The sequence below is a fragment of the Sarcophilus harrisii genome, chromosome 1 (genome assembly GCF_902635505.1).
Source record: "Sarcophilus harrisii chromosome 1, mSarHar1.11, whole genome shotgun sequence".
Classification (NCBI taxonomy): Eukaryota; Metazoa; Chordata; class Mammalia; order Dasyuromorphia; family Dasyuridae; genus Sarcophilus; species Sarcophilus harrisii.
The window spans coordinates 168,107,846-168,135,595 of NC_045426.1; the positions used below are offsets into that span (position 1 = coordinate 168,107,846).

Sequence of the window (27,750 nt, forward strand, 5' to 3'; positions counted from 1 at the left end):
GTACAATTTCTGAATAATTTCATCACCTCTCTAGCAGGTAGTAAAGAGCATGTCTCATCTTCAATCTTCTGGATTAAATTTGTCATTGATCAGTTTTTTTTTTCCCCCCTCTAATATGGTCATTAAACTGTTTCCCAGTTCTGCTCACTTTACTTATCAGTTCTTAAAAGTCTACTTTCCTGACAATCCTTTTCTCCATTTCTTATGGCATCCTAATACTATTGCATTCATATACTTACATCAAAATCTCTTTTAAGAAAAGATAGGCTTTGAGTATGAAAGAACTATTTAATTCCCTCCCCACGCCCTTAAAAAAAAAAAAAAAAAGACAAGGGGTAAAATTAATAACATTCAAGTATCTGGAGGGTAGTCAGAAGAGAAACATCAAAAGGCTATCCTCTGAGACTATGACTAAAGAAAAGTCAGGTTCAGAGACTAAAAAGACTAGAAATCTGACAGGAGAACTTCCTTATTATAAAGAAACTCCTAAAGGTGATGGTATTCCCTTACCCAGAAAAATTAATGAAACATTCAGGTACAAATGTAATCATTTCTAGGTACTGAATGTTAACACATTCAATCATATTGGCAAAGTGTAAACTGTTCTCTCCATGTTGAGGCAAGATTGGTGTAGATCCCAGTGTCTTAGGAAAGCTACAGTTCTACCATAGCTAATAGCTACAGAGAATGGGACAGCTAGTCTGATAGGACATTGAGGATGCCACGTGCCCTCTCTAGAGCTGGCAAAGTAGGAAATCAGTTTTGCTGCTACAAAAGAAAAAAATTCTTATCTTAATCTCAGAATGGAGGCATTGTCCAGAGAGCTTCTCCTTTCTAGTAGAAACATGATCTTCTCTGAATGCTATTTATTCCCTGTCCCAGATTCTGATGTAGAACGTTTGCTGAATCAAAACATCAGCTCATTCTAATGAACTGCGGCCAGTACAGTAAGAGCCAGATAAGCAAAATCATCACCAATCTGAAGATTTTATAAAAATATTCAAAATGTAGAAACAAAATCACTTCATCAAAAACCACATTTTAAGGAGATGTTTATTTTCCAAACATCATTATTTCAGTCTCTCTTGGAAAATGTTTTGATGAGTTCTTTCTTGTACAAAGTTATCCACAGGGAGTCACTCACTGAACAGTTCCCCTTCCAATACTGAATAGGCTAAAGTTCATTTAAAGGTTGGTATTGTTCACCAACCAAGACATCAAACAGGCATGCTGCTTGTATCTTGTTCCTGTTCCCTAGAAACACCATTGGGTTTACTGTCGAACACAGAAGTGCTTTCTTTTCTTATCATGGTAGCAAAAAGCATGTCCATCATCCCCAAAGCTTCTAATAGTTGTCCTTGGTAACTAATCTCCTTTTCTACAAGCTCTTGAAGAACCAAAAACTGTTTGTCAATTACTGATGACTGTCCAATCACGGGTAGGTAAATGTCTGGGGGAAAAACACAGCCATTAGAACTTTATTCCTATTATAAGAGAAGATACATTTTTATAGATAGTAGAATTTGCACTGTAGCATATGACAAAATACCACTTCATTTCCTACTTTTTAATAGTTACTTTGTCCTTTTTTTGGTGTAAACTTAGAGGCAGAAAAACAATTTGCACAATGATCTAACATTACAGTCATGTCCCTCGTAAGGGATGAAATGATATAATATATGAAAACATTTTTAATAAAGTGCTATATAACGTCAATTATTGTTGATAAGTTTGATTTTTTAATCAATCATATATGAATTGAATTTGAAATTCAATTTTAGCATTTCCACAACCATATGTACTGAAATGCTTAAATTTCAAGACTCTATACTCTAAAAACAAAACAAAACAAAACAAAAAATCCTTACAACTTACCAATAACCATTTCAGCAACAATGATCAGAACAGGGGCAAATCTTGGCTCAGCCAGATGCCTACAAAGTGAAAAAGTTGGTTTACCAGAACTAAGAATTAGGAAGTCTTCACCTTTTTGTTATACCAAATCTATAAAAATCAAAGTTTGAAGCACACTGGATTGTAAATTAGAAGCCCTAGTTGGGACCCATCTTAGCTATGACTGTATGCCATTAAAAGTTTAATCTCTTCAGTAGTTTCCCCATTCGTTTAATGGGGAAGAGAAGAGAAGGGAATTAGTACTTCTTCTATCAATCTCATGGAACTAGTGGGAGGAAAGCATTGTGTGAAGCTTAATACAGTATAGATGTGCGAGTTATTAAAAGGAAAAGGGACCTAGACCTTAATTTCACTGGTATATGGAATTTCCATTCCACATGATGAGGAAACACTTTTTCCCAATGTAAGTTGGCACATTCTTTGCATTTTACTGTGTTACAGAGGTGTCCAGAACAGGGTGCCCAGGGTTTATCCAGAAGTGTAGATCAGAAGTGGGACTTGAATTCAGATCTTCCTGGCTTCAAGGCCACCTCTTTATATACTACACCATAGCTCCTCACTCTTTTAATAATTTCTATAAATTAGAAATAAGATTTTCAGCTTCAAAAGACTATAGTTTTAGGGACTACAAAGCATACCTTATTAAGAAACTAAGAATAATGCTAAGTTGTTTCTCATCCCTCCCTGCAAGGGCATTCGAAAGTGTTCCTCTTCTATTTAACTCCTGAATGACAGCAACTGTAACTTCGGGCTGTTTGACTCTGAATCTGGGCTAAAGAAAAAAGTCAATGTGAGTAGACAATACAGTACACTCCAAGATCAAAGTCATTAAAGATTATGAAACCTTTTAAAAAGGCTTTTCTCCTATGTTTTTGAATTCTGGTAATGATACCCCAAAATAAAACAATTACAAAGGAAAAAAAATGTTGCTTACCTGAAATACTCTATCAAGAGCTTTGGAAACCTGAAAGCTTTTCAAATCTCTGTCATAAGTCTTTAAGTATGTCTTTAATGGTCTACTAATCAAAACATCATCCTAGAAAGACAAATTTTAAACAGGAAAAAAAAATCAAAATCTTTCTTTTCATTCTGTACGTGATTTTTTTCATTATCATTTTCCACAGAAGCAGGGAGGGGGAAGGGAAATTGTAAATATTCATGAGAAAAATTATTAAATCAATATTCAAAAAATGAATTCCAAGAAGTTATAATTGTTGTAAAGTATACATGTGTATATGTGTATACATACCTATGAATACATAATAAACTTATAAAGAAATGATTACTTTAAATATCAATTCTCTTTACTTTTGGAACACTGTAAAAGTATTACCCTCTTATCAAATCCCCATTATTATCTATATTTTAAAGAACTGATGCTTTCTAATAACTTTCTTTAGGAACTGGTTTGGCCATTCTTTAATAAGTACATTCTTTTTTTTTTTTTTGGCTGAGGCAATTGGGGTTAAGTGACTTGCCAGGGTCACACAACTAGGAAGTGTTAAGTGTCTGAGACCACATTTTATGTTGAAAATAAAGAAAATAAGGATTTACTCTATTTTTCTCCTCTGAAATACCTGTTTTTTCATGTAATTTTTTCCTCTAACAAAAGTTCTATATGCAGGCCTTCGTCTCCTTGGAAAAGGATCCTTCTTTGCTTCAGGTTTCCGATGTTTAACGTTTAGCACTCCATTAGTCATTCCTACAACTATAGTCTCATCTTCACGCTGAAATGAATTTTTAAATGATGGTAAGTACTAGTGAACCAAAATGCTATTATGTAACAATCAGATACTTCCCTTTTATCATAAATAGGCTTTATAGGGTTAATTACTGCTGCTTATAGTCTAGATTCTGATAGTCTAGCAGTATATCAGAGTAAGCAAAAATGTAAACCAAGAGAGTAGAAAAGAATAAGGACTTCATTTTACTATCAGCATAACCTTTGTGGTGAACACATATGGTAAATAGATCAAATTCATTCATATAGCTTCACTAAAAAACTGGGTAAGATATATGAATACAGTTAACAACATCTAACAGCATCTTGGAAGAATCATAAAATATCTTTATTTCTCCTTCAAACTACTGACTCTTCTTAAATCCTCACACTTGACTTTGACTACAGAAAAAGCTGATGAAGTGATTCTACTCTTCTACAATCTTTCCCAAATCGTAAGATCACAAATCAGGAGCTGGAAGGCACCTTAAAGGCTATTTTATCAAGCAATTAACAACCTCCTCACTTTACAGATGAGTATAATGAACACTAGGAACAAGACTGAGATCACAGAAATACTATGAGGTATTTCTAAATAAACCAGTAATTCTAAATGCCATAAAGAGGAGAAATAATGTGTTTAAGTTGAAGAGAAAATACCATCAACAGGAAGCAGATACTTTTATATTGTATTTTCTGTACTGGAGGAAATCAATTTGTTCTTTAGTTTTACACTCCACTTGGGGGCTGAAAACACTGGATTCTGGCCATCCTTTTCAGCACTGGATTCAACTTTTCATCAGCCCTAACAAATTGGTCCTAGAAGAAGAACTGGGCTATTCCCAGGCTCTATACTATCACTCAGCAGCTCCTCCTATTTTGGGGTTTTTACTGTATCCAAATATCCAGCAACTGATAGTCATTAGCTAGTTCAGTATCTTAAGAAGTTCTCAAGAAATATCATCTTCCTCATACCCTAACTTCCACTTTAATATTAGAAGACTGAAACATACATCCAAACTTCCTAGTTCTTCAATATATCCAATTTAAATAACCTCTTACCCCACTCTTACTTTGTACACACGGGGAACAATCATGCCCTTGATTTTGCTATCCCCCACAACTATTCCATATCCACATTCATGACCACCCAAAACTCCTTTATCCAGTCATAACATCCCATCATTCCTATGTCTCCCTAGACTCCCCTCCTGACTCTCCATTCCTTCTTGATTATACTACAGCTGCCACTACCCCTGGAAGGTCATTCTGCCCCTGGACTTCACATTGGATAGACGTGCCAGCTCTGTGACCCACCTAGAACCTCCATTTTAAGGAAAGTACCTCAGGGGTCAGTCCCATCTACATTCCTCTCTGGAGTTTCTTTGTGCCATAGTACCTTCTCTTTCCCTTCTTTCAGAGCATTTTGCAGTATTTTATGTCATATCTTTCTCCATGAGAATTCAAGATCCTTGAAGGCAGGAAACATTTATTGTTGATAACTCTTTCTAAAATCATTCTGTCCTAACAGTGATCTTCAATCTCTCCAGCTCTCAAAACTTTCTCAGGCCTTCACCTCTTGGCTGACTCCATCTCCTATCTTTCCTGATTACAACCCTTTAGATGACCACTTCAACATTACACTTTCCTCTTCTCCTGAAACCCGTTCTCCTATCCCACTGCTGCTGGTGCCTTGCCAAAGTCTCACCTTATCTACCTCTTCAGCTCTTATTTATGTACTACCAAACAGAGCTGGAGAAAATCACTTACTCATGCTGAATGAATCGATGACACATTTATCTTATCTCAACTAGATTCTCTTTTAGGATTAAAGCAATTCTTTTAATTACCTCTCTTTATGACTTAGCACAGGAGCTATTCAAAACTTCTTTTCTCAAGCCTTCCATACTATCTCTTTCTTCATGCAGCCGTTTCCTGATTCCCAAAAATTACCTTACCTACTCTGCAATACAACAGGTATACATGTTATTTCTCTTCACTAAACTATAAGCTGAGGAAAGGGGGCTGTTTCACTTTGTGTCTTTGTATTCCCAGTACCTAGCACAGAAGGAACATGCATGCAGGAAGCACTTAATAAATGCTTATTGGACTGGATGTGCTTAAAATTTTTTTTCTTTCCAGTTTTTGTCTCTGGTATCTTGGCACATACTATATTATTGTTTTTGAGTCATTTCATTTGGGGTTTTCTTAGAAAAGATACTAGAGTAGTTTGCCATTTACTTCTCCAGCTCTCTTTACAGATGGGGAAACTGAGGCAAACAAGATTAAGTGATTTGCTCAGGGTCACACAGCTGGTGTCTGAGACTGTTTTCACTAGCTGCCTCACATCCATTATATTAAGTTATCACATAAACCAAAATAATATATTCTAGATACTCTCAAACACTGGAGGCAAGAGAAAGGAGGGAAATTCTTCAGACTAAATTACAAACCCAAAAAGTTATTTTTCTGATCTGCCTAAAATGGTTAAAGGACAGCTTTAAGAAAGAAACGCCAAAAGGAACCCTGCACAGATACTTACTGCCAATGCCAAGCTTAAAATTGATGCTGCATAATCAAAACTGTGCACTACTTTGTAGGAAGTCGTGCTGTACACTTTCACCTTCCTAATAAAAAGAGAAACTTAGTTACAACTGTTCTTAGAAGTATAAAATGCATGATGTTTAAGAAAACAAATATATAAGCATAAAAATCTATTTAGTAAAAATTAAAGATATGAAGAGTGATTTTAATTATGTAAAAAAATTAATCATGGAGCTCCCCAATTTATTAAATGTTTAATTGCAGGTCATGAAAAATAGGGTTTTAATTAACTTTTAAATGTGACTATTCCAAAGGATAGAATACTTAATGACTTCTGTGGTAGCATGACTATCTGATTTTTAGCTCCCCCCCCCCAAAAAAAAAAACTAACACTGGCATCATAGTTTAAGATCTACAAAATGATTTCTTCACAACTTTCCAAGTTAAGAAGTGCCAGTATTATTATAATTATTTTATAGATGGGGGAAAATAAGGTCTTGATCAGGAAAACAGCCAGAAAAACACAAAAATCAGAATCTGGGTAACTTTTTTCTATTCAAGCTCTCTTTACCAAGCCCACACTGATTCTCACAACTCACTTTTTTTTTTTTTTAAAGATGCAAAGAGCTTCGGCATGTTTCTAGATTGCAAGAATACTTCTAAGGTTATAACCTACCTAACAGAACAAAACAGGAGGCAATTCTATTGCAGGTTGTGCCTCACTGAGACTGCCAAATTGAAATTGCTAAGTAAGCTCTGTGTCAAAATGCAAGACAGCAAGCTGGAGTTGCAGTGTGACTGAGGAGATTCCTTTTGCTCCTTCCAGGACTCATATCCTCTAGAACATACTAAAGCCCCTCCAACAAGCATACAAGATAATATGCAAAGAATACTGAGTCTAGGATCTGAAAATTCATCCTTCTTCTTAGATCACTTCAACATGTTGGCCATGTGCCCATATTAAAAAAATAAAATTCAAAAGACATTGTTATGAAATATGAATAATCCCTAATGAAGATCCAGGCACCAGCTAAATAAACACAGGAATTAGAAGATAAACATTGGCAAAAATCTACACCAGTTAATTATTATCAGTTTTATAAGACCTAAAACTAAAAAACCTTCAAGACTGCCTAGTTTAATTTTCTTGTTTGATTCTAGATTTGATTCATATATCAAAATAAAATAACAGATATAACAAATGCTGAATACCAATACTTCAGCATCAACTAAAGACTCAGACAAATACAAGGAAATTTACAATTATTATTATAAATAGAAATAATGCTTACAAAAAGGGAACACAGATTATGGAGGCTATAAACTGCTATGGTAGATTTACTCATGCTAGAAGTATATCAATACAGCAAACCCCATCTCGGAGCTATAACACAAGAAGGGATAATAGTAAAATAAGAGACATCAAAAGGTCTCACACACAAGGAATCTTCAAATAATAGTTATCAGAGTTTATCTAAAATGGAAACTATAATAGGAATAAAAAAAATTTTCTGGGACTAAAAATCAATGTGTTTTGTGAGGTTACAGGATTCCTAGCAAGAACAAAGCTCAAAAAGGGCGAAACTACATATTTAAGACTTTAAACTTTCAAGATGGCAACCTTTAATAAGCTATAAGAGTGATGACCCTTTAAAAAGCCAATTTTCAGTTTCCCAGATGAAAAGAGGAAAAAAGTTCATAGACATCCATTTATCACTGGAAGTATGCATTGGGCAAGCTGACATCTCTGAAAATATGAATATTTCAAGAACTAAAAAAATGTGAAAGTCTGCCAACAATGTTCCATGGCTCACAGCCCAAAGACCACTATAATTTTCACCAAGGATATGAAAGCAAAGGAACAACAACAACAAAAAAAAGTACACCCCCCCAAAAAAAAAAAGTCTAAGAGATGCAGTGAATCTGAACAAAGGGAAAGGCAGTTCAATGAACAGGTGATCTCAGTGACATGGATATGAGTCCTTCCAGCGGTGCCAACTACAACTCATTCCCCCATGCCTTCTCACTCTCCTGAAATCATTCCCTAGGGGTTCCCCTGGCACATGATTGCAGTATCCCGAGTTCACAGGTTAGGGTCCCAGTGAGGCACACAGTAATGCTGGCCATCAGCTATCCCAGCCTCTTATTACCCAACCACATTTCTGACATCACTCACACCAACTCTCCACTGACAAGATGGCATCATCTACTCATACACACCATGCAGCATTCCACTGTCCTTTGGCTTAACTGCCATCATTTCCTCTCGGGTCCCCCCATTTACAACCACAGAGCAGCAATGGAAGAATACTGGTACTAAAAGGAAGGCTTTTTGTTTCAGAGGCAAGCTTGAGATCATTAATGGCAACATGCAATGTCCCATATGCAGTTAGTCTTCATTTCCTATTTGATTCTGAGACCATTATTTCTCTGTAGTATCCAAGACACACATAGAGCTTTTACAGAACACCCATCCAAATGGATGGAGAACCAAGAGATAGCTACTAGCCTACATCATCTACTTTTTTCCTGTATGGAAAATTTAGAGAAAAGGTTTTTGAATGAGAATGCTTATTCAGAAGGCTCTGCAATGTTCTGGGAATGATACAACCTGAACAGTATTATTCCCAAATAGGAGGAATACATTCCTCTTCTACAGGGAATCATTCTTCTTTAGAGATTCTGTGTTGGATGTCCTCCAAGACATGCGCAGGGCAAATACTTATGTCAAACAAACATGGCTCTGTTTTATGTCTTGCCTCAGTATTTACAATTGGTTGGTTATACTATTCTGAGTTTTCTTTTTTTTTTTTTCCCCCAGTTTTATGATTTTAAGATAAGCACCAGAGACATGTGGGAGAAAATTTTGTTGCACAACATCAAAAGAAATTTTTGTTATGGTCAACAAAATATACAATAGGATCTTACGTGTGCTATAGCTTTCCAACTCTGCAACTGCATAAGTATATTCTGCCATAGTATTTCACCTGCAAAAGTTGTCCACTCCTTTTATATACTTTCGTCAAAGGCACTGGGATTACAGGTATGGGAAAATAAGAACTCAAGTTTAATTTAAAAAATTTTTTAAAGTTGCTTTTTGGGACAGTAAAGTCTGAATCTTTTCCTAAAAATAAAGTATCATCCTCTCTTTCAGAGATCTTGAAAATTAATTCCTCATTATCCTCAAAACAGCACCACCTCCAATGGGAACCTGTGTTCTCTATGGATAGTTGACTTTATTCATCTTTATTTTCTTTAGCGTTATTTCTATGTCTTCATACAGCACTCTAAAAATTGTGATGTTAATAGTTCAAATGTGGAAAACTTCACTGACAGAGAGAGAGAACTGTTACAGAAATCCTGACAGACCTTTTCAATTTTTCATCAGTTTGTTAGCCTTGTTCTTCTAGCCTCATTCACCAAGCTTTCCATAAAACTTGTTTTCCTCTACTTCTCCTTGCTCTTTTACGTGATGATATTGCTCATAATTTTCCACCATCCCACTCTAAGATTTTACATTCCAGTTTATATCCTAAGCCAATGTTACCCTTGGCTGCCATCATGCTCTGTTTTGGCAAAAACAAGTGTTTTCTGGCTAAGTTGTTTCTCCACTTTTTTGGCATCCTTGTAACTATTGAGAATGTCAAGATTAATGATTCAGTTTCTCCAGGAGTATGTCCTCCAGACAAGAATTTCACATTAGACTACCAATTGAATGAAAATTTGTGATTTGTATTACTTTCTGATCCTTTTACTGCCATTATCAATGCAGAAAAAAGGGATCATTGGACCAAAAGCCATGTTGTCATTTTCTTTACTTTATAGGTTGCAATAGCCAAAGAATTCATCACCCATGAGGAATTCAAGGATCCTCTCCAAACTTAAAAAGCAAGTCTTCAAATAGACATTATGCTGCTAAGAATATACTTTCTAACCTGAAGGGAACTTGTTGCTCTGCTGATAACCTTTAAAAACTCAGGATTTTTTCCTATGAAACATCAGGAATCTCCTGGAGGCTAAAGATACAAAGAAAAGGACTAGAAAATTAGAAAACCTATTGAAATTGTTCCTTTTTACAGAGATGTACTTTTCTCAATAGTAATGGAAGCACATTTTGACTCTTTTCACTTCAGTACCTATATACCAGGAGAAGAAGCAAACACACTTCAAGACACTTTGGCCAAATACATGAAAAAAGACAAAATTGTAAAAGTACTTAAGAGCAATTTTTGAAAGATTCCCAAATTCTTTAAAAACTACCTCAAAAGGAGAGGATTCTAAGAAGAAGGTAGAATAGGTCAAAAAATTCCAAGCTCTCCAGATTTCCCCCACAAATAAAACAAAATTGTGCTTCCAGGGAAATGTAGAGAAGTAAAAATAATTAAGAGCTGGGGCAGAACAGTGGTCCTCCTGAGACAAAGGGAGAAGATCCTAAGAACTCTGGAAAAGCGCAAACACCTCCCAGCTAGTTCTACTGAAACAGCAAGCCTACAGCCCTTGGGCTAGATGCTTGGGAGGTAACTTCAACCCCAGCCATAAGAATTTTCACTTCCCAGACAGTGGGGAATTAGGGGTCTGAGTCCAGGAAGATTGATGGAACCTCTGCTCATAAAGAGACTCAGCTGTGCTGCCCAGATGTGATCCTGGGTGAAAAGGAATCAGCCCATGCCTGGGGAGTACAGAAACAGCGGAGCAGGATGGCTGCTGGCTGAGGGCATTTATATAGGAGGGTGGAGTATATAGGGTTCAGTTTCTAAGCCAGAGGGGAGAACTTAAGAAAGCTGAAGCCAAAAACACCATCCCTCCTATCCCAGGACTGGAATTAGTGATTACACCAATAATAAACTACCAAAAAAAAAAAAAAAAAAAAAGAAAGAAAAAAAAGAGCAGGCAAAGGAGGAAGAACCCAATCATAAAACATTACTATGGGAATAGATTCATCTCCAGAGGAAGAAAATGAAGTTAAAAAAAAAAAAAAAAAAAAAATTCTTTCCTACTCCAAAGAGTAACATTAAATGGTTATCTGCCCAAAAAGAATTCACAGAACTCAAAAAAGACTTTAATAATCAAATTAGAGAGATTAAGGGTAAATTAGAAAAAAAAAACAAAACAATTATTGAAATTCCTGAAAATTATAATGAAAAAAAGATCCTAGACACTATTTTCCAGAAAATCATCAAAGAGAACTGCCCAGATGTTATAGAAACAGAATGTAAAATAGACATTGAAAGAATTCATCGGTCACCTACTGAAAGAGATCCCAAAATCAAAACTCCAAGAAATATTGTGGCTAAATTCCAGAACTATCAAACCAAGGAAAAAATACAAGGAAAAAGAAAAAAACAATTCAAATACCAAGGAGCCACAATAAGGATCACTCAGATCTAGCAGCATCCAACGTTAAAGGATCAAAGGGCCTGGAATCTGATATTCTGAAGGGCTAAGGAACTTGGCATGCAACCAAGAATATTACCCAGCCAAAATGAGCATTTTTTTCCAGGGAAGAAGATGGAAGGTGAATTTCATCTATTTCTGACAAAAAAAGTGGAACTAAAAAAGTTTGATCTCCAAATACAGGATTCAAGAGAAACATAAAAAGATAAAAAGAAATCTTGGGAACTATATTTGTTATGAATATTCATAAAGAACACATGCATAATTTGGTTTTACAGTTATAATATAAAAAAGAAACTAGAGGTGGAAAGGAAATTGTACCAGAAAAAGGGTAAAGTGCGGGTACTACATCTCACGTAGAGGCAAAGGAAACCTTTTATATCTGAGGGAAAGAAGGGAGGGGGATGAACATAGTGTGTATCTTACTGCCATAAGAATTGGCTTAAAGAGAAAAATATTAGACATATCTGATTTACAGTGAAACTTCTCCTGCCTCATTGAAAAGTGAGAGGGGAAAAGTGAAAAGGGAAGGAATAAGCTAAGCGGAAGGGAATACAGAAACTGTGAGGGAAAAGAGTAAGATAGGGGGAGGAACTCTAAAGAGGAGGGGAGGGATATTAAAAAGGAAGGGCTGTGAGAAGCAAGTGGCGCTCACAAGTTTAATACTGGGGAGGAGAGTAAGGGGGAAGGAAAGGAGAAAAGCATAAGCAGGGGTTAACAAGATGGCAAGTAATACAGAATTGGTAATTTTAATCATAAATGTGAATGGGGTAAACTCCCCCACAAAGGGGAGGTGGATAGCAAACTGGATTAAAAGCCAGAATCCTACAATATGTTGTTTACAGGAAACACACTTGAAGCACGGAGATACATACAGAGTAAAGGTAAAAACTGGAGCAGAATCTACTATGCTTCAGGAAGTCAAAAAAGCAGGGGTAGCCATCCTGATCTCAGATCAAGCAAAAGCAAAAATTGATCTAATTAAAAGATAAAGAAGGAAACTAAATCTTGCTAAAGGGTAGCATAGATAAGGAAGCAATATCAATATTAAACATACATGCACCAAGTGGTATAGCATCTAACTTCCTAAAAGAGGAATTAAGATAGCTGCAAGAAGAAATATACAGCAAAACTGTAATAGTGGGAGATCTCAACTTTGCTCTCTCAGAATTAGATAAATGAAACCACAAAATAAATAAGAAAGAAGTCAAAGAGGTAAATAGAATACTAGAAAAGTTAGGTATGATAGATCCTTGGAGAAAACTAAATGGAGAGAGAAAGGAGTACACTTTCTTCTCAGCAGTTCATGGAACCTATACAATATATTAGGACATTAAAACCCTCAAATTCAAATGCAGAAAGGCAGAAATAGTAAATGTATCCTTTTCAGATCATGATGCAATGAAAATTACATTCAATAAAAAGCCAGGGGAAAATAGACCAAAAAATAATTAGAAATTAAATAATCTCTTCCTAAAGAATGATTGGGTAAAATAGCAAATCATAGACATAATTAATAATTTCACCCAAGAAAATTACAATAATGAGATGTCTTACCAAAATGTGTGGGATGCAGCCAAAGTAGTAATAAGGGGAAATTTTATATCTCTAGAGGCCTACTTGCATAAAACAGAGAAAGAGAAGGTCAATGAATTGGGCTTGCAACTAAAAAAGCTAGAAAAGGAACAAATTAAAAACCCCAGTCAAACACTAAACTTGAAATTCTAAAAATAAAGGGAAAGATTAATAAAATTGAAAGTAAAAAAAACTATTGAATTAATAAATAAAACTAAAAGTTGGTTTTATGAAAAAACCAACAAAACAGATAAACCCTTAGTAAATTTGATTTAAAAAAAGAGAAAGGAAAATCAAATTGTTAGTCTTAAAAATGAAAAGGGAGAACTCACCACTAATGAAGAGGAAATTAGAACAATAATTAGGAGTTACTTTGCCCAACTTTATGCCAATAAATTCGATAACTTAAATGAAATGGAAGAATACCTTCAAAAATATAGCTTGCCCAGATTAACAGAGGAAGAAGTAAATAGACTAAACAGTCCCATTTTAGAAAAAGAAATAGAACAAGCTATTAATCAACTCCCTAAGAAAAAATCCCCAGGAGCAGATGGATTTATATGTGAATTCTACCAAATATTTAAAGAACAATTAACTCCAATGCTATATAAACTATTTGAAAAAATAGGGATTGAAGGAATCCTACCAAATTCCTTTTATGACACAGACATGGTATTGATACCTAAACCAGGTAGGTTGAAAACAGAAAGAAAAGTATAGACAATCTCCCTAATATTGATGCAAAAATCTTAAATAAAATATTAGCAAAAAGATTACAGAAAACCATCCTCAGGATAATATACCATGACCAAGTAGGATATATACCAGGAATGCAGGGCTGATTCAATATTAGGAAAACTTTTAGCATAATTGACTATATCAATAACCAAATTAACAAAAACCATATGATCATTTCAATAGATGCAGAAAAAGCATTTGATAAAATCCAACACCCATTCCTAATAAAAACACTTGAGAGTATAGAAATAAATGGAGTTTTCCTTAAAATAGTCAGGAGCATCTATTTAAAATCATCAGCAAGCATCATATGTAATGGGGATAAACTGGAACCATTCCCAGTAAGATCAGGAATGAAACAAGGTTGCCCACTATTGCCATTACTATTCAATATTGTATTAGAAATGCTAGCTTCAGCAATAAGAGTTGAGAAAGAGATTAAAGGAAATATCACTCTTTGCAGATGATATGATGGTATACTTAGAGAACCCCAGAGATTCTATTTTAAAAAAATCTAAGAAAAACAAGATTATGAAAAGAAAATCTACCAACTAGAAAGAGATCCAGAATCTTAAGAAATAAAGGAAGGCGAAACCAGAGAAGTCATAAGAGACCAAAAAATAATATATATAAAGAATGAAAAAATAGAAGAGAACATGAGACATAAGAAAAACCGATCTGGCAAACAGATCAAGAAGAAAAAACATTAGAATAATTAGACTACCTGAACAGTCAAAAAGTGAATCTTGATATAAGGCAAAAAAATAAAATTGTCCTGAAATGTTAGAACAAGAGAGAAAGTCGACATAGAAAAAAAAAAAAATCACCAATCACTACCTGAAAGAGATCCTGCAAGGAAAATCTACAGGAACATCATAGCCAAATTTCAAAATGAGATCAAGGAGAATATGTCACAAACAACAAGAAAAAAAAATCAACTATGGTGAAGCCACAGTTAAAATCACAAAAAACCTAATAGTGGCTACATTAAAAATCTGCAAGTCTTAAAATACTATATATTGAAGAGCAAAAAAAAACTAGTATTTTGGCTGGGAAAAGTCATATGCAGCAAAGTTAAGTATAATCCTGAAAAAAAAAGAAAATGTTCATTCAATGAATTGTCAGACTTTCAGGATCTGAACTTAATAGAAAATTTGACATACTATCCAAGAGAAATATAAGGTAAACATCAAAAGACTAATTTCAAGGGATTCAGTTTTTATACGTGGAAATGTAAACCCTATATCTAAAATTCTCATTAGTAACAAATTAGTTTGAAAGAAAGATTGAGGTAAACCTGAATGTGATGTGATTTAGGAAAAGGTAAAGAGTAATTATCTTATACAAATGAGATGTGAAAGCCAAATACAAACACGGAATTAGGTAGGGTAGAGGGGCTGGTAGGTTCTGGAATCCTACTCACATAAGGAATGAGTTAAAGAGAGAACAACACACATATACCTAAGAAGAATATAAAAGTCTTCTAAACATATAAAGATATGAGGAGAAAATAGGATGAGAGGGGTAGATTAGTGAGAATAGTTTAAAGAGGGAGAGAAAAGAATAAGGGGAAAGAATAGGAGAGAAGTCTGTGGGGTGATAAAAAAGGGGTATAGTGAGTGGGTTAAGAAACAGCAAGGCAAGGAAGCAGATAAAAATAAAGCAGAGGAATCAGCAGGGATAGGAAATAAATATAATAAAAATGATGAGGAATAAAATCTATTAGGAAAAAAAAAAGCATGGAGGATAATCATTGATCTCAAAATTAAAGCTAAGATACATTTAATCAAAAGAGAAAAATGGGGAAACTATACTATATATCAATTATATTAATCAATATTGTTTTAGATTATTTAAAATAACTAGATAGTATAATGTTGGAATATTGCCATGGTGTAGGAAACGATGACTTGGTGGATTCAGAAAACTATGGAAATCCATGGACTTAGGAAAGATGCCATCCACCTTCAGAGAAAGAGGGCAAACCTAGTACATCTTTACATAGATGTATATGTGTATGATTAAAGATGTGTGTATGTGTTCACACACACACAGGCAGGCACCCCCCTCCTCTCGTAACTTCTTGGAGGAAAAGGGGAAAAAAAGAATAATATAAAAAAAGCACAATAGAAAACAAAAGAAAACCTTTAAGAAAGCAAAGCTGGACAGCTTTGAACACAACATGTAGTATTTATTATATAGGCTTTCCTGAAATGGAAATTTGTTTCATATTTTGAATACTTTCATATTCTATTATATGCAAGGCAATTTTTTCTTTTTCTGTTTTTTCTTTTCCTATTTTGTATTTGTTTTAAATAAATATTTTAAAAATCAACCCCCAAAAATCATGAATTGTAGTTTTTTTAAATCAAAAAAGAACACCAAGGAAACAACCACGTCATTGGCCAATATACCTAGTTTCTCATCCCCCTAAAATCTCTATGAGAATAGTCCATATATTTATCTGAGCAATCAGTGATTTAAAAAAAAAAAAAAAAAAAAAAAAAAAAGGCAGGAGAGAGCTTCCTCAGTCAGCTTCCTCAGTCAATCTATTGAGTAGATCATTTCTTCAAAGTTAGGAAAAAAGAGTGATACAAAAATTAAGTTCCCACTAAAGATATTCTGTTGATTTTTTAAATTTAAATTTAAAAACATTTAAAGAATTCAGCAAAGTTGCAGGACATAAAAGAAAAACATAAAATTAATTGTATTCCTATGCAGAGGTTATCCAAAGTTTTCTTGAAATTTTAAGCTTTTAAGTTTTTAAAAAATCTATAAGATTTTTGGAACACTTTACATACAAACAACAAACCGTTCACATACTAATTACTTGTAATTTGGTTTAAATCATTAACCTCTTTAAGTCTCAATCTCCCTATTTGTGCAGTAGAAATGAAACCACTTGCTCAAACAAACCTAATATTGTGAGGAAAGTACTTTGGAAAGTACAAAGCACTAAACACTATTCATTACTGAAAGAGCACAACATTTAAATTTGGGGGAATGGGATTCAGTGAAAAATAATTATTAACTGTAATTTATTTTATAGCCAACTTGAAGGGAGAACCACATCTATTTTATTAAGCAATTAAGTCGTGTACACTCATCTCTGGATAGTATTTTTCTTAATTCAAGACAAATCCAAGTCTCTGACCAAATTAAGATAACTGACCTGTCTAGTGATCCAGAGAGTAGTCTTTGTCCAGAGCTGCTTAAACATAAGCATGTGACAGTTTTATGATGATTTCTCAGAGATACTAGTAATTGTCCTCCTTTTAGAATGTCCCAGACTTTAACATAGCGACCACCTAGGAATCAAATATATGTTAATATGAAATACAAAAGTGTTTTAGAAACACAAATCACTCATACTCTGTTATTATCCAAGGAAGTACTGTTCTTGACCTTCAATTTCAAAGCCCATTTGTTACTCAAATTATTTGAAACTTGTTATGAAAACCATAAACCTTACCAGAATTATGACCACAGGAGACCCAGACTGCACATGGATCTCTTTTCTCAGTAAACAAGCAATCTGAAGCCTTTTCTAGAAATCTTAATTTCAAGCATTTGTTCCACAGAAGCACAACAAAAAGAAGGAAAAAATTCAGGGATATCTATTTTTAGGAGGACATGGGAAGAACCCTGGATATATGATATAACCAAAAAATACTAGAAATCTGAACACTATTAAACTGTCATAACTACTACTTTGGGCTTCTATTTTCTTGCTTGTAAAAATGAGAGGGTATTCTATATCAGGCAATCTCTATTTTCTAAATACCATAATCCTAAACATTCATCCTCTCAGTTTTCTCTCTGTAAAACAGGAACAATTTACTTGTACTTCCTATTTAATTAGGTCATTGTGAAGCCATATTAAATCTAAAAGCTCCATATACATGTGAATTATTAAGCATTAGGTTGGCTTAGCATTAAGCTTTAGGTTGTACCATAGCAAATACAGGAATTATCTTTATGGAAAGTAACTGTTACATGTTCACACTGTGCATGTTTGCAGTATTTCAAGACTGAATTAACTTTCAACAAAAAGAAAAAGACCCTTAATTATAAAATCATCATTTTGAAACATCATTTTGAAAAGTTCAGCTGGATTAAATAAAGACAATGAGTAAACAAAACTCTTCTCAGACTCCATGCAGAACATCCAAGTCTCAGAAGCTTGGATTTCCTTTTGTTCTGACCAAAAATCTGCTGCAATCCCTCTGAACTGGAGAGAGATACAAAAGCATTGAAATAATAGAGCTGCTGAGGCATTTCTTCTTAAAAATAACTGGTCTTCGTAAGACGTTTTAGGTGTAAAAAACAAATTATTTAATTCAAAATGTAAGGTCAAGAATAACTCTTTTTTTTAGATAATAACAATTAGGCTAATTTTTATTTAACATCTGTTCAATTGCCCCTATTCTTTCAACAATTTGAAATATATATTCAGATAACCAATGAAGTTATGCAAATTATTCAAATGAAAAAAGGAAATGCTGTCTGTTATATGATCATCTACAATTCAGAAAGGAAATACAAGATAGACAATGAAAGTCAATATAGTATCTCTTTAAAAAAAAAAAAAAAAGTTGAATATGGATACCTGCAGATACTAGAAGACCTCCAGACGGGAAGAGCAAAACGCTCTCCACAGGCTGTCCATGCTCCACAGTCAGCACACTTTTCTTCACTCGGGCATCAAACATTTTCACAGTATGGTCATATGAACCTAAAACATCAGTTTAAGCTTTTATGGATTTGGTTGCCTTTTTTTTCCTTTTTAAATTTATTTATTTGATTTTAGTGCACATTGCTTAAAGAATCATGTTGGGAGAGAAAAATCAGAGCAAAAGAGAAAAAATATGGGAGAGATTCAAAAAAAAAGTAGCAGCAAATTTAGCATGTATTGTTAATCTCCTTAGTCCTTTTTCTAGATGCAGATGGCATTTTCTGTCTAAAGACTATTGGGATTGCCTTGGATTATGGAACCATTGGGGAAAACTAAGTCTTTCATAGTTGATGATCACATATTTTTGCTGTTATTGTGTATAATGTATTCCTGGTTCTGCTTGTTTCATTCAGCATCAGTTCATATAAATCTTTCCAGACCTTTCTAAAATCAGCTTGTTCATCATTTTTTACAAAACAATATTACATTACTTTCATATACTACAACTTGTTCAGCCACTCCCCGACTGATGAGCATCTACTCTTTTTCCAATTCTTTGCCACCACAAAAAGAGCTGTTACAAACATTTTTTGCACATGTGGATCGTTTTCCCTCATTTATGATTTTCTTGGGATACAGACACAGTAGTGGTATTGCCAGCTCATAAGAGTATGCTGAGTTTTATAACCCTTTGGGCATAATTTCAGATTGCTCTCCAGAATGGTTAGATCATTTCACAATTCTACCCACAATGCACGAGTATCCCAGTTTTTCCACATCCCCTCCAACATTTACCATTATCTTCTTCTGTCATCTTAGCCAGTCTGAGAGATGTGAGATAGTATCTCAGAGTAGTTTTAATTTTTATTTCTCTAATCAATAATGATTTATACCACTTTCTCATATGACTATAGATGGCTTTAATTTAATTATCTGAAGATTGTTCCTATCCTTTGACCATTTATCAATTGGGAATGACTTGTATTCTTATAAATTTGACACAGTTCTTTATATATTTTAGAAGTAAGGCTTTTATCAGAAATACTGACTGTGAAATTTTTTTCTCAGCTTTTTACTTTCCTTTTAATCTTTTTTTCTGTTGATTTTGTTTGTGCAAAAACTTTTTAGTTTAATGTAATCAAAGTTGTCCATTTTACCTTTCATAATATTCTCTAGTTCCTTCTTTTGGTCATAAATTCCTCCCTTCTTCAAAGATCTGATAGATAAATTATTCCTTGTTCTCCTAATTTGTTTATAGTATAATCCTTTGTGCCCAAATCATTTATCCATTTTGATCTTATTTTAGTATGGTGTGTTAAATGTAGGTCTATCACTGATACACTGATGGTGAAATTGTGAATACATCCAGCCTTTCTGGAGAGCGATTTGGAACTATGCTCAAAAAATTATCAAATTGTGCATACCCTTTGATCCAGCAGTGTTACTACTGGGCTTATATCTCAAAGAGCTCTTAAAGAAGAGAAAGGGACCTGTGTATGCAAAAACGTTTGTGGCAGCCCTCTTTGTAATGGCGAAAAACTGGAAACTGAGTGGATGGCCAGAAGCTGGAGAATGGCTGAATAAATTGTGGTATGAATGTTATGGAATATTATTGTTCTGTAAGAAATGACCAGCAGGATAATTTCAGAAAGGCCTGGAGAGACTTACATGAACTGATGATGAATGAAATGAACAGGACCAGGAGATCATTATATACTTCAACAGCAATACTATATGATGATCAATTCTGATGGATGTGGCTCTTTTCAGCAATAAGATGAACCACATCAGTTCCATTTGTTCAATAATGAATAGAACCAGCTAAAGAACTCTGGGAAATGAGTGTGAACCACTACATAGCATTTCCAATCCCTCTGTTTTTGTCTACTTGCATTTTTATTTCCTTCACAGGTTAATTGTACATTATTTCAAAGTCCGATTCTTCTTGTGCAGCAAAATAACTTATGGATACGTATAGATGTATTGTATTTAACATATACTTTAACATATTTAACATGTATTGGTATATCTGCCATCTGGAGGAGGGGAGAAGAGGAAGGAGAGGAAAAACTGGAACAAAAGGTTTTTCAATTGTCAATGCTGAAAAATTACCCATGCATTTATCTTGTAAAAAAAAAAAAAAAAAAAAAAGCTATAACAAAAAATAAATAAATAAAATGTAGGTCTATGCAGAATTTCTGACATATTATTTTCCAGTTTTCCCAGCAATTTTTATCAAATTTGAGTTCTTATTCCAGAAGCTAGAGGTTGGGGTTTTTTCAAATACTAGATTGCTATAGATCTTGATTACTGTGTCATGTGTATTTAATCATGTGGATCCACTGATCCACCACTCTTAGTACCAAATGGTTTTGATGTCTACTGTTTTATAATATAATTTTGGATTTGGTACTGCTAAGCCATCATCCTTTGTATTTTGTTGTTGTTGTTAATTCCCTCGATATTCTTGACTTTTTAGTACTTCCAGATGAATCTTGTTATTATTTTTTCTAATTCCATAAAAATGTTTTGGCAGTTTGATGGCATGGCATTGAATGAGGAGGCCAATTTAGGCTGAATTACATTAGCTCAGCCTAGCCATGAACAATCGATATTTTTTCCAATTGTTTAGATCTGATTTTATATGTGTGAAAAAAGTTTTGTAATTGTGTTGATATAGCTCTTGAATTTGTCTTGACAGGTAGATCCCCACTGGCTGTCTTAAAAACAAAAAACCACAAACAATAATTCACAATTCACTAAGTTCCAAGGCATGGTTAACAGCACGAAGGATCATCAATGACATCTGTGTGTCCCAGCTGAGCATTAAATGTGCTCTGAAGATGGGCAGTGCAGTGGAAAAGGAGGCTTTGGAGTCAGGAAGTTTGTTGCCCATGTGTCCCTAGGCCCAGTCCCTTGCCCACTGAGTCTTCCCTTCCTCATGTATCCAGTAAGACCTACATGAGATAATTCTGCCTGTTACCTCCAACTCTCAAATTCTCATGTTCAACATATATGCATGTTACAAATTTTCTATTGCTCCTGCCTTCAAAGTCCATGTCAATTTGCTAAAGAATTGAAGATGATTAGAAGCAGCCACAAAAATGTAACTCTTTTGACCCTTAACTAATATGGAAACCACACAGCCTGATAAATTTAAATGAACCTACCCAAATTATAGCATTAGAGCACACATCCTTCCTTTCTATTAAAGATCAATAAACTACAAAAATCGAAAATAACATGAAGAATGCTTGGCTATCCCTCCACATCATGTTTAACAGCAACATATTATGGGAAGAGGGTTGTTTATTAAGAGCTAATATCTCATAACAAAATATATAAATTAAAAAATGAATAAAATTAAGACTTGCTATAACACTGATTTACTTTTGCAAGGGACAGAAAAGGCAAATATGAGAATTTTTAAGGCAGTATGTACACATACAAACACACACACACACACACTCACTCTTTCTTCTCCCCCACCCTCCCTCCCTCCCTCGCGCACGCGCTCGCTCTCGCTCTCTCTCTCTCATTATCTTATCATTATAGGCTTACTACAGACCTTCAGCCACATGGAACCTCAGTGGCCATTTATCTATAAATCTCCTTGATTTACAGATGAAGAAATTAAAGTCCAAAAAAGTCCTTTGTACCACACTGGCTCCAAAACAATTAATATGAGGGCAGGTGGAAAAGTAGAGCAAAGAATAACACACAAAAAGGAGAGGAAACAAAGCCAATTCTAGTATGAAATTGGAAAAATTGTCCCCTCCCCCAAATAGCAAAAAGTACACCATTGTCAAATCATTTACCTCAGAAAAATATTAAGTATACCTGTTACAAGGAGATCTGCATTGAGTTTGCTAGCACAACCACATCTCACATAATCTGTATGCTCACTGAAGGACAGAATTTCTGTGGCATTTGGGATGTCCCATAACTTAGTTGTATAATCATCTGCTCCAGAGACAAGGCGGTATTTGTCAGCTGTAAAATCTACCATATGAACAGCTCTGAAAGAGAAGAAATGGTAAAGCATACAATTAAAACAGGAATTTTTATTTCTGGAGCATTCTAACAAGGTCAATTTGCATTATCTCTAAAAATACCAAAAAGAAAGGAGATAACTGAAGGTGAGAAAGCTGTAGGATCAGAAGAGAAATGAGCAAAAGTGAAGACTGTTAAAATGCCTGTTGCCCCAATTCAGTTTAGATAATTTAAATTTCCACATTTGATTAGGGGGTCACAAGACATGAGATTAATGAATCAATATCTGTAAACTGACAGTTTAATTCAATTCAACAAACTTAGGGAAACTGCTGGGAGCTTTTATACAAGGAAGTAATACAGATTTATATTGCAAGAAATTTGCAAACTAACAGGGAGGAAAGATATTTAATGACAAATAACATCATAAAAGAGAGCATAAAAAGCCAAGAAAGCACTGTAAAAAGTAAATACATAAAAAGTTAGAGCACTATAGAAAAATTTGAAATTTTCAGTGAGTAGAAGTATAGACTTTTGGGACGTTAATTATATACTTACATTTCCATAGGCAAAGGAAGCATGAATAATTAAAGTCTAGTATTCTGGGCTTGATGTCAGCAAGACCTAAATCCAAGTTCTATAGCTGACATATTCTATGTGCCTTATACAACTCAAGACCAAATATATTTTAGAGAAAAGATGGATTGACATCTACCTCCAGTGTGGAGGGAGCTTACAAACAGGAATAAATAACAGATATTTCTGTATCTTTGTAAATTTCAACAGATCTAATAAAAAAAAAAAAGGTATTTCGTGTCTTATTTAATATCTTCAATTTAGGATCTACTAAATTAATCTTAAATATGCTTCATTAGTAGTCAATCACCTATCTCAATTATTGTGTTAGCACCTTAACAGGTCATAGCATTCTCCATACTGTAATTTATCCTTTGTGCCATTGCTAGAATAACTTTTCTTATGTATAGGTATGGTCTAAAACACTTCACTTGCTCCCCCATTCTATCTAATGATAAAATTTACTCTTTTTTATTTAGCATTCAAAGCTCTTCCTAATTGGGCACTCATCCTCTCTTCCTCTTCCTCTCCGCTTCAAGCTGGGCTATTTTTTGAACTTTCCTGATTCTATGAGATAAAATTCTGTGTTTCCAATGTCCACATTCTGTCTATGGATTCCTAGCTATTCGTGCAGTAAATATGAACACGATCCTCTCCTGCAATTCTAGATCTTCATGGTAACTAATGACTTTTCCCTTTAGTCCTCACATAGAATTTTGCTTAAATCATCTGTATTTTTCAGCTGATTTCAGCTGATTTTCATCAGATTTCAGCTGATATGATTCTCATATGGAGAATGACAACTCCATAGGAGCAGGGAACAGGTCTTTTTTGAACTCTATCCCCCTCAGCATTTAACAATGGTTAGCACACTATAAACATAGTATATTCTTGTTGAATAAAAAGTAAAATATAAAAAAATACAAACAACAAAAGAGGAAAAATAATTGTCAGACACAGGGTGCTTCCTAATAGAGATCCAATTAATTACTCCTCACTGGTTTGCATTACCTATCTACTACTAAATAAACTATTGACTGAAAACCTCCTCAAAAGTCCAACCTACTCACAGGCTACCCTCAAAACATGGCAGTGGGGTTTTTACACAACACCTAAACCTGCAATTCAGTGCCCATCAATTTCTCTGAAGATAGATCAGAGAATTCTACTGAAAAAAATGTACCAATAGAAGTTAGATGCAATTCTTACTTTGAATGACCATCAAATTGTCTGAGTGGTGCCCTTCCAGTCACATCAAAAAGTTGGACAACACCATCTTCACTGCCAGCAACAAGAAGCCTACCATCTTGTCGATAGGTGGCACAATATGCTGTGTCCTTAAAGCGGGAAAAGGTTTTTATTGGTTCTTGGGAATATCGGCCGTAAATATGAACCTATCACAAATAATAAAGATATAGCAAGAGTTTCATTAATTTTTTTCACCTCAAAGCACATGAATTAAAAGTAAAAGATAAATCATGTAACACCAAACTCAATAATGTCAAGTCTTACCCTTGAAGAAGCTGTAACAGCATAATTATAGGGAAGCTCTGGAGAAAAGTCTATTTTTGTTACTGCACCAAACTCCTTTATCTGAACAGGAGTCTAAATGAAAAACAATGTCATATTAGTTTACTTTTGGCATTAAGAATTAACTTCTATATACATTTCTTACAAACAATTTCTAAGAACTAAGGCTGATCAAAAACTTTTTTTAAATCACAAATGTTTTTATGTTATAATGAAGAAAGGTAAAGAGACTATGATTTAACCACAAAGATAGGATTCTAGAAATTTCATTAAGCAATTAATAGAAAATATTCATAAATAAGGAGGCAATCAAATTATTAGCCTAATCAAATCATTTGCTAAATTAGTTTGAGTAATTTTTAGATTATTTAGACATTCTAATTTCATACAGTTCAAACCAAAATTAAATTGTATAGTGGAAAAATTAATATAAAGGAAAAATTACTTTCAATTAATTAACTCAGGTACTTACTTTATAGTTTTTCCAATACAATGTATCTTGAGTTATTTTCTCACCAAGTTTGGGAAATGTCTGAATAACAACAGGCTTATAACCTGCCATTATTCCCTACAGTTGAACTATTATCCTATAAAAAGGTTAATAATCCTTTAATATTTTTAATGTCTCCTCTTTGATTCTGAAAAACAGAAAATATAATTTTTATTTATATTTATATATAAACACTCTCTTCCTCTTTCCCTTCCTTCCCCCCCACCCCCCCAAAACATGTCTATCTTCCTGCTTTTTAAAAAAACCTTAGGGCAACTTACATAATGAAACAGTATAAAGTGAGTCATTTGAGTACTAAACTTAAGAAACCAACTAAAGGCAGAATCATTATTTTATAATGCCTGAGTTCAGAAGGTTACAATTCTTCAAAATAAATTTGAGTCCGTTTTCTGGCAGCTAAGGCAAAAAGAACAATGAGGCAGCAGGTTTTTTTTTTTTTTTCATAAACAAGATATATATATATATATTCATTTGTAAAGAAGGCATAAAATTTCAAATGAGATCTTATAAATGAAACAGAAATGCTGTTAATCTGAGCATTCTCCTATCGACTCTAAGAAGGAAAAGGGTATAAACGCTAAATCACATCTCTGTAAAGACTTTTTTCAAAAGACTGAAATAAAGTGGTCCAGAAAATTTGTTTACTAATGATCTAACAATACAGATCAAGAACTGGGGGAGCTAAATGGAAATATATTTTAAAAGATTATTCAGTTATCTGTCCTGCTTTGGAGAGGCTCTGGTAGCATTTAATTTACGATTTAACCTTGTAAAAACTGCTTGTATATGCAGTGCAATATATTCTATAAAACTGATTCAATTGTCAGCAATTAAGATAACAGATAATCTACACAACAAAAGCAACATTCTACCTTGAAAGTTTTTGTTTCTGTTTTACCCTATAAAACTCGTTTCTCTGATGCCTTAAGCTTTACAAAGTACATTTTCTCATTTGATCCTCACAACATATGAGGTAGGTGTTATATTTATCCTCAGTTATAGATGAGGTAACTGGAACCAAAACTGATTTGCCCAAGATAAAAAAAAAAAAATAATATTTTAGTAGAATATTTAAGTCATACAGTTTCCTCATTAAAATATATTAGGAAGACTCCTAAAATTTTGATTTTAAGAATAAGCCTAAAGAACTGAGAAGTAGAAAACTGGTTAGAGATGGGGCCTCTGATACATACTGACCATGGGATATTCGAGAAATTACACAACCTCTTAATGTCTACAAACAATTCTCTAAAATGTAGACCAGTGATAGATTTGCATTAGTGAAGGAAGTTTCCTCAGTGAGAACTTCTTAGACTAAAGAATTACAGATGTGACTTTAAAAACAAATCCAAAAAAGGCATCAAAAAAGATCATTCCAATTCAACAGAGGGATATTATGGAAAATACTTTCTCTCTTCCAAGTTTACAAGAACAAGAATCATTAAATTAATTCCTGTATGCGGTACCAACCACTGATTTCTTTCCTTTTTTATAAAGAGGCATTGTTTGAGCAAAAGTATGTTATGTAAAACCAAATGACAAAGATGACAAACTCAAAAAGCACCAAAGAAGCAATTTACCTTGTGAACAAATATCATTTACTTAATGAATCTCATTTTTGCCAATAAATGTAACGAATCAATGAAACACTCTAATTACACAATTAATTTTAGAAAACGTGTTCATATATAAAAAAATTGAAGTTTACAATATTCATTTGAAGTTTAGAAAACCCAAAGACAAAATGCTTAGATCCTTTCTCGTCACATCTCTTCCAATGGGAACTGAAAGAAATTTGGTTCAGCACTGGAGAGGCTTAAAGTCCAAGCGGAAGTTTTCCATTATTAAAAAAAAAAAAAAGGCATCACCTAACAGTGAAGCAGCCGGAAGTGGATGGAGCTTGATACGTGTTTAAAAGTCCAGGTAAGAGGTTCTTCCCGGGATCTGAGAAATAACGGGGGAGGGAAGCTTGAGAGTATTGACATATATATATATACATACACAGGTGGAGGAATGAATGGTAAGACTTGCTTTCCTCTGTAACCCTATTCATTATGCATTAAAAACACGATTCTGAGCATACACAAGTAGAAGTACCGGAGCTCTAACGGATTAAGCAAGCCAGATCGCCCACAGGCAGTGAACGCAAAAGTTCAGCCCTATCACGAGCGGTGTCGCAGGAAACCCGGCCCCAGACTGTGCCCCCTTGATCCACGCAGGGCCCTGTCATCCCATGAGGCCGAAGCCGGTGCGGATGCTCGCGCAGAGACAGGCCACCGGCCCGCGGGGCGCGGGGAACGAGGGGCCAGAACCCAGCTTCCCCCGGCCGCCTCTTCCCTTACCTCCTCCGGAGCCGGCGGCACCTCTGCTCGCAGGGGGAGCTGCTCTGGGCCCTTCGGCTCGGGAGAACGCCGCCAGGCATCCGAACCAGAGTTCAGTCCATAAGATTCACGTGCAGCCCGGGTCCACGAGTCGTCATCTAGCGACCGGGTCCTCTTCCGGGTCCGTCGCGCAGTATGAGCATCAGCCGCGACCCGGCGCTACCTCTGACGTAGGGGAAGGCGGGGCTAGGGGGGGGGG

General features: G+C 34.6%; 1 protein-coding gene across 2 annotated transcripts; it reads right to left on the minus strand.

Moving 5' to 3' along the window:
* Nucleotides 1–72: 72 nt before the first annotated feature.
* UTP15 (UTP15 small subunit processome component) lies at nucleotides 73–27,701 on the minus strand. 2 transcript variants are annotated; one of them, XM_023495825.2, is made up of 14 exons: nucleotides 27,513–27,701; nucleotides 27,039–27,114; nucleotides 25,132–25,297; nucleotides 24,642–24,734; nucleotides 24,339–24,523; nucleotides 22,401–22,579; nucleotides 18,495–18,620; nucleotides 17,058–17,193; nucleotides 6,177–6,261; nucleotides 3,492–3,641; nucleotides 2,849–2,950; nucleotides 2,553–2,686; nucleotides 1,876–1,934; nucleotides 73–1,450 (listed from the first exon to the last, which is right to left on the minus strand). In XM_023495825.2, exons 3-14 carry the CDS (start codon nucleotides 25,219–25,221, stop codon nucleotides 1,218–1,220), a joined length of 1,572 nt encoding a protein of 523 aa, XP_023351593.1. In that variant the 5' UTR covers nucleotides 25,222–25,297; nucleotides 27,039–27,114; nucleotides 27,513–27,701; the 3' UTR covers nucleotides 73–1,217. The 2 variants fall into 2 exon arrangements, with proteins under 2 accessions (XP_023351593.1, XP_003759509.1); XM_003759461.4 differs by lacking the exon at nucleotides 27,039–27,114.
* Between the last annotated feature and the right edge of the window lie 49 nt (nucleotides 27,702–27,750).

Bases quoted from the DNA above. Each gene is read 5' to 3' on its own strand.
- UTP15 (XM_003759461.4), bottom strand. From the start codon at position 25,221: ATGGCAGGTTATAAGCCTGTTGTTATTCAGACATTTCCCAAACTTGGT. The intron at 18,621-22,400 runs GTATACTTAATA...CTGATGTTTTAG, and splicing joins TGCAGATCTCCTTGTAACAG to GTTCATATGACCATACTGTG. The intron at 1,451-1,875 runs GTAAGTTGTAAG...TTTTTCCCCCAG, and splicing joins TGTTGCTGAAATGGTTATTG to ACATTTACCTACCCGTGATT.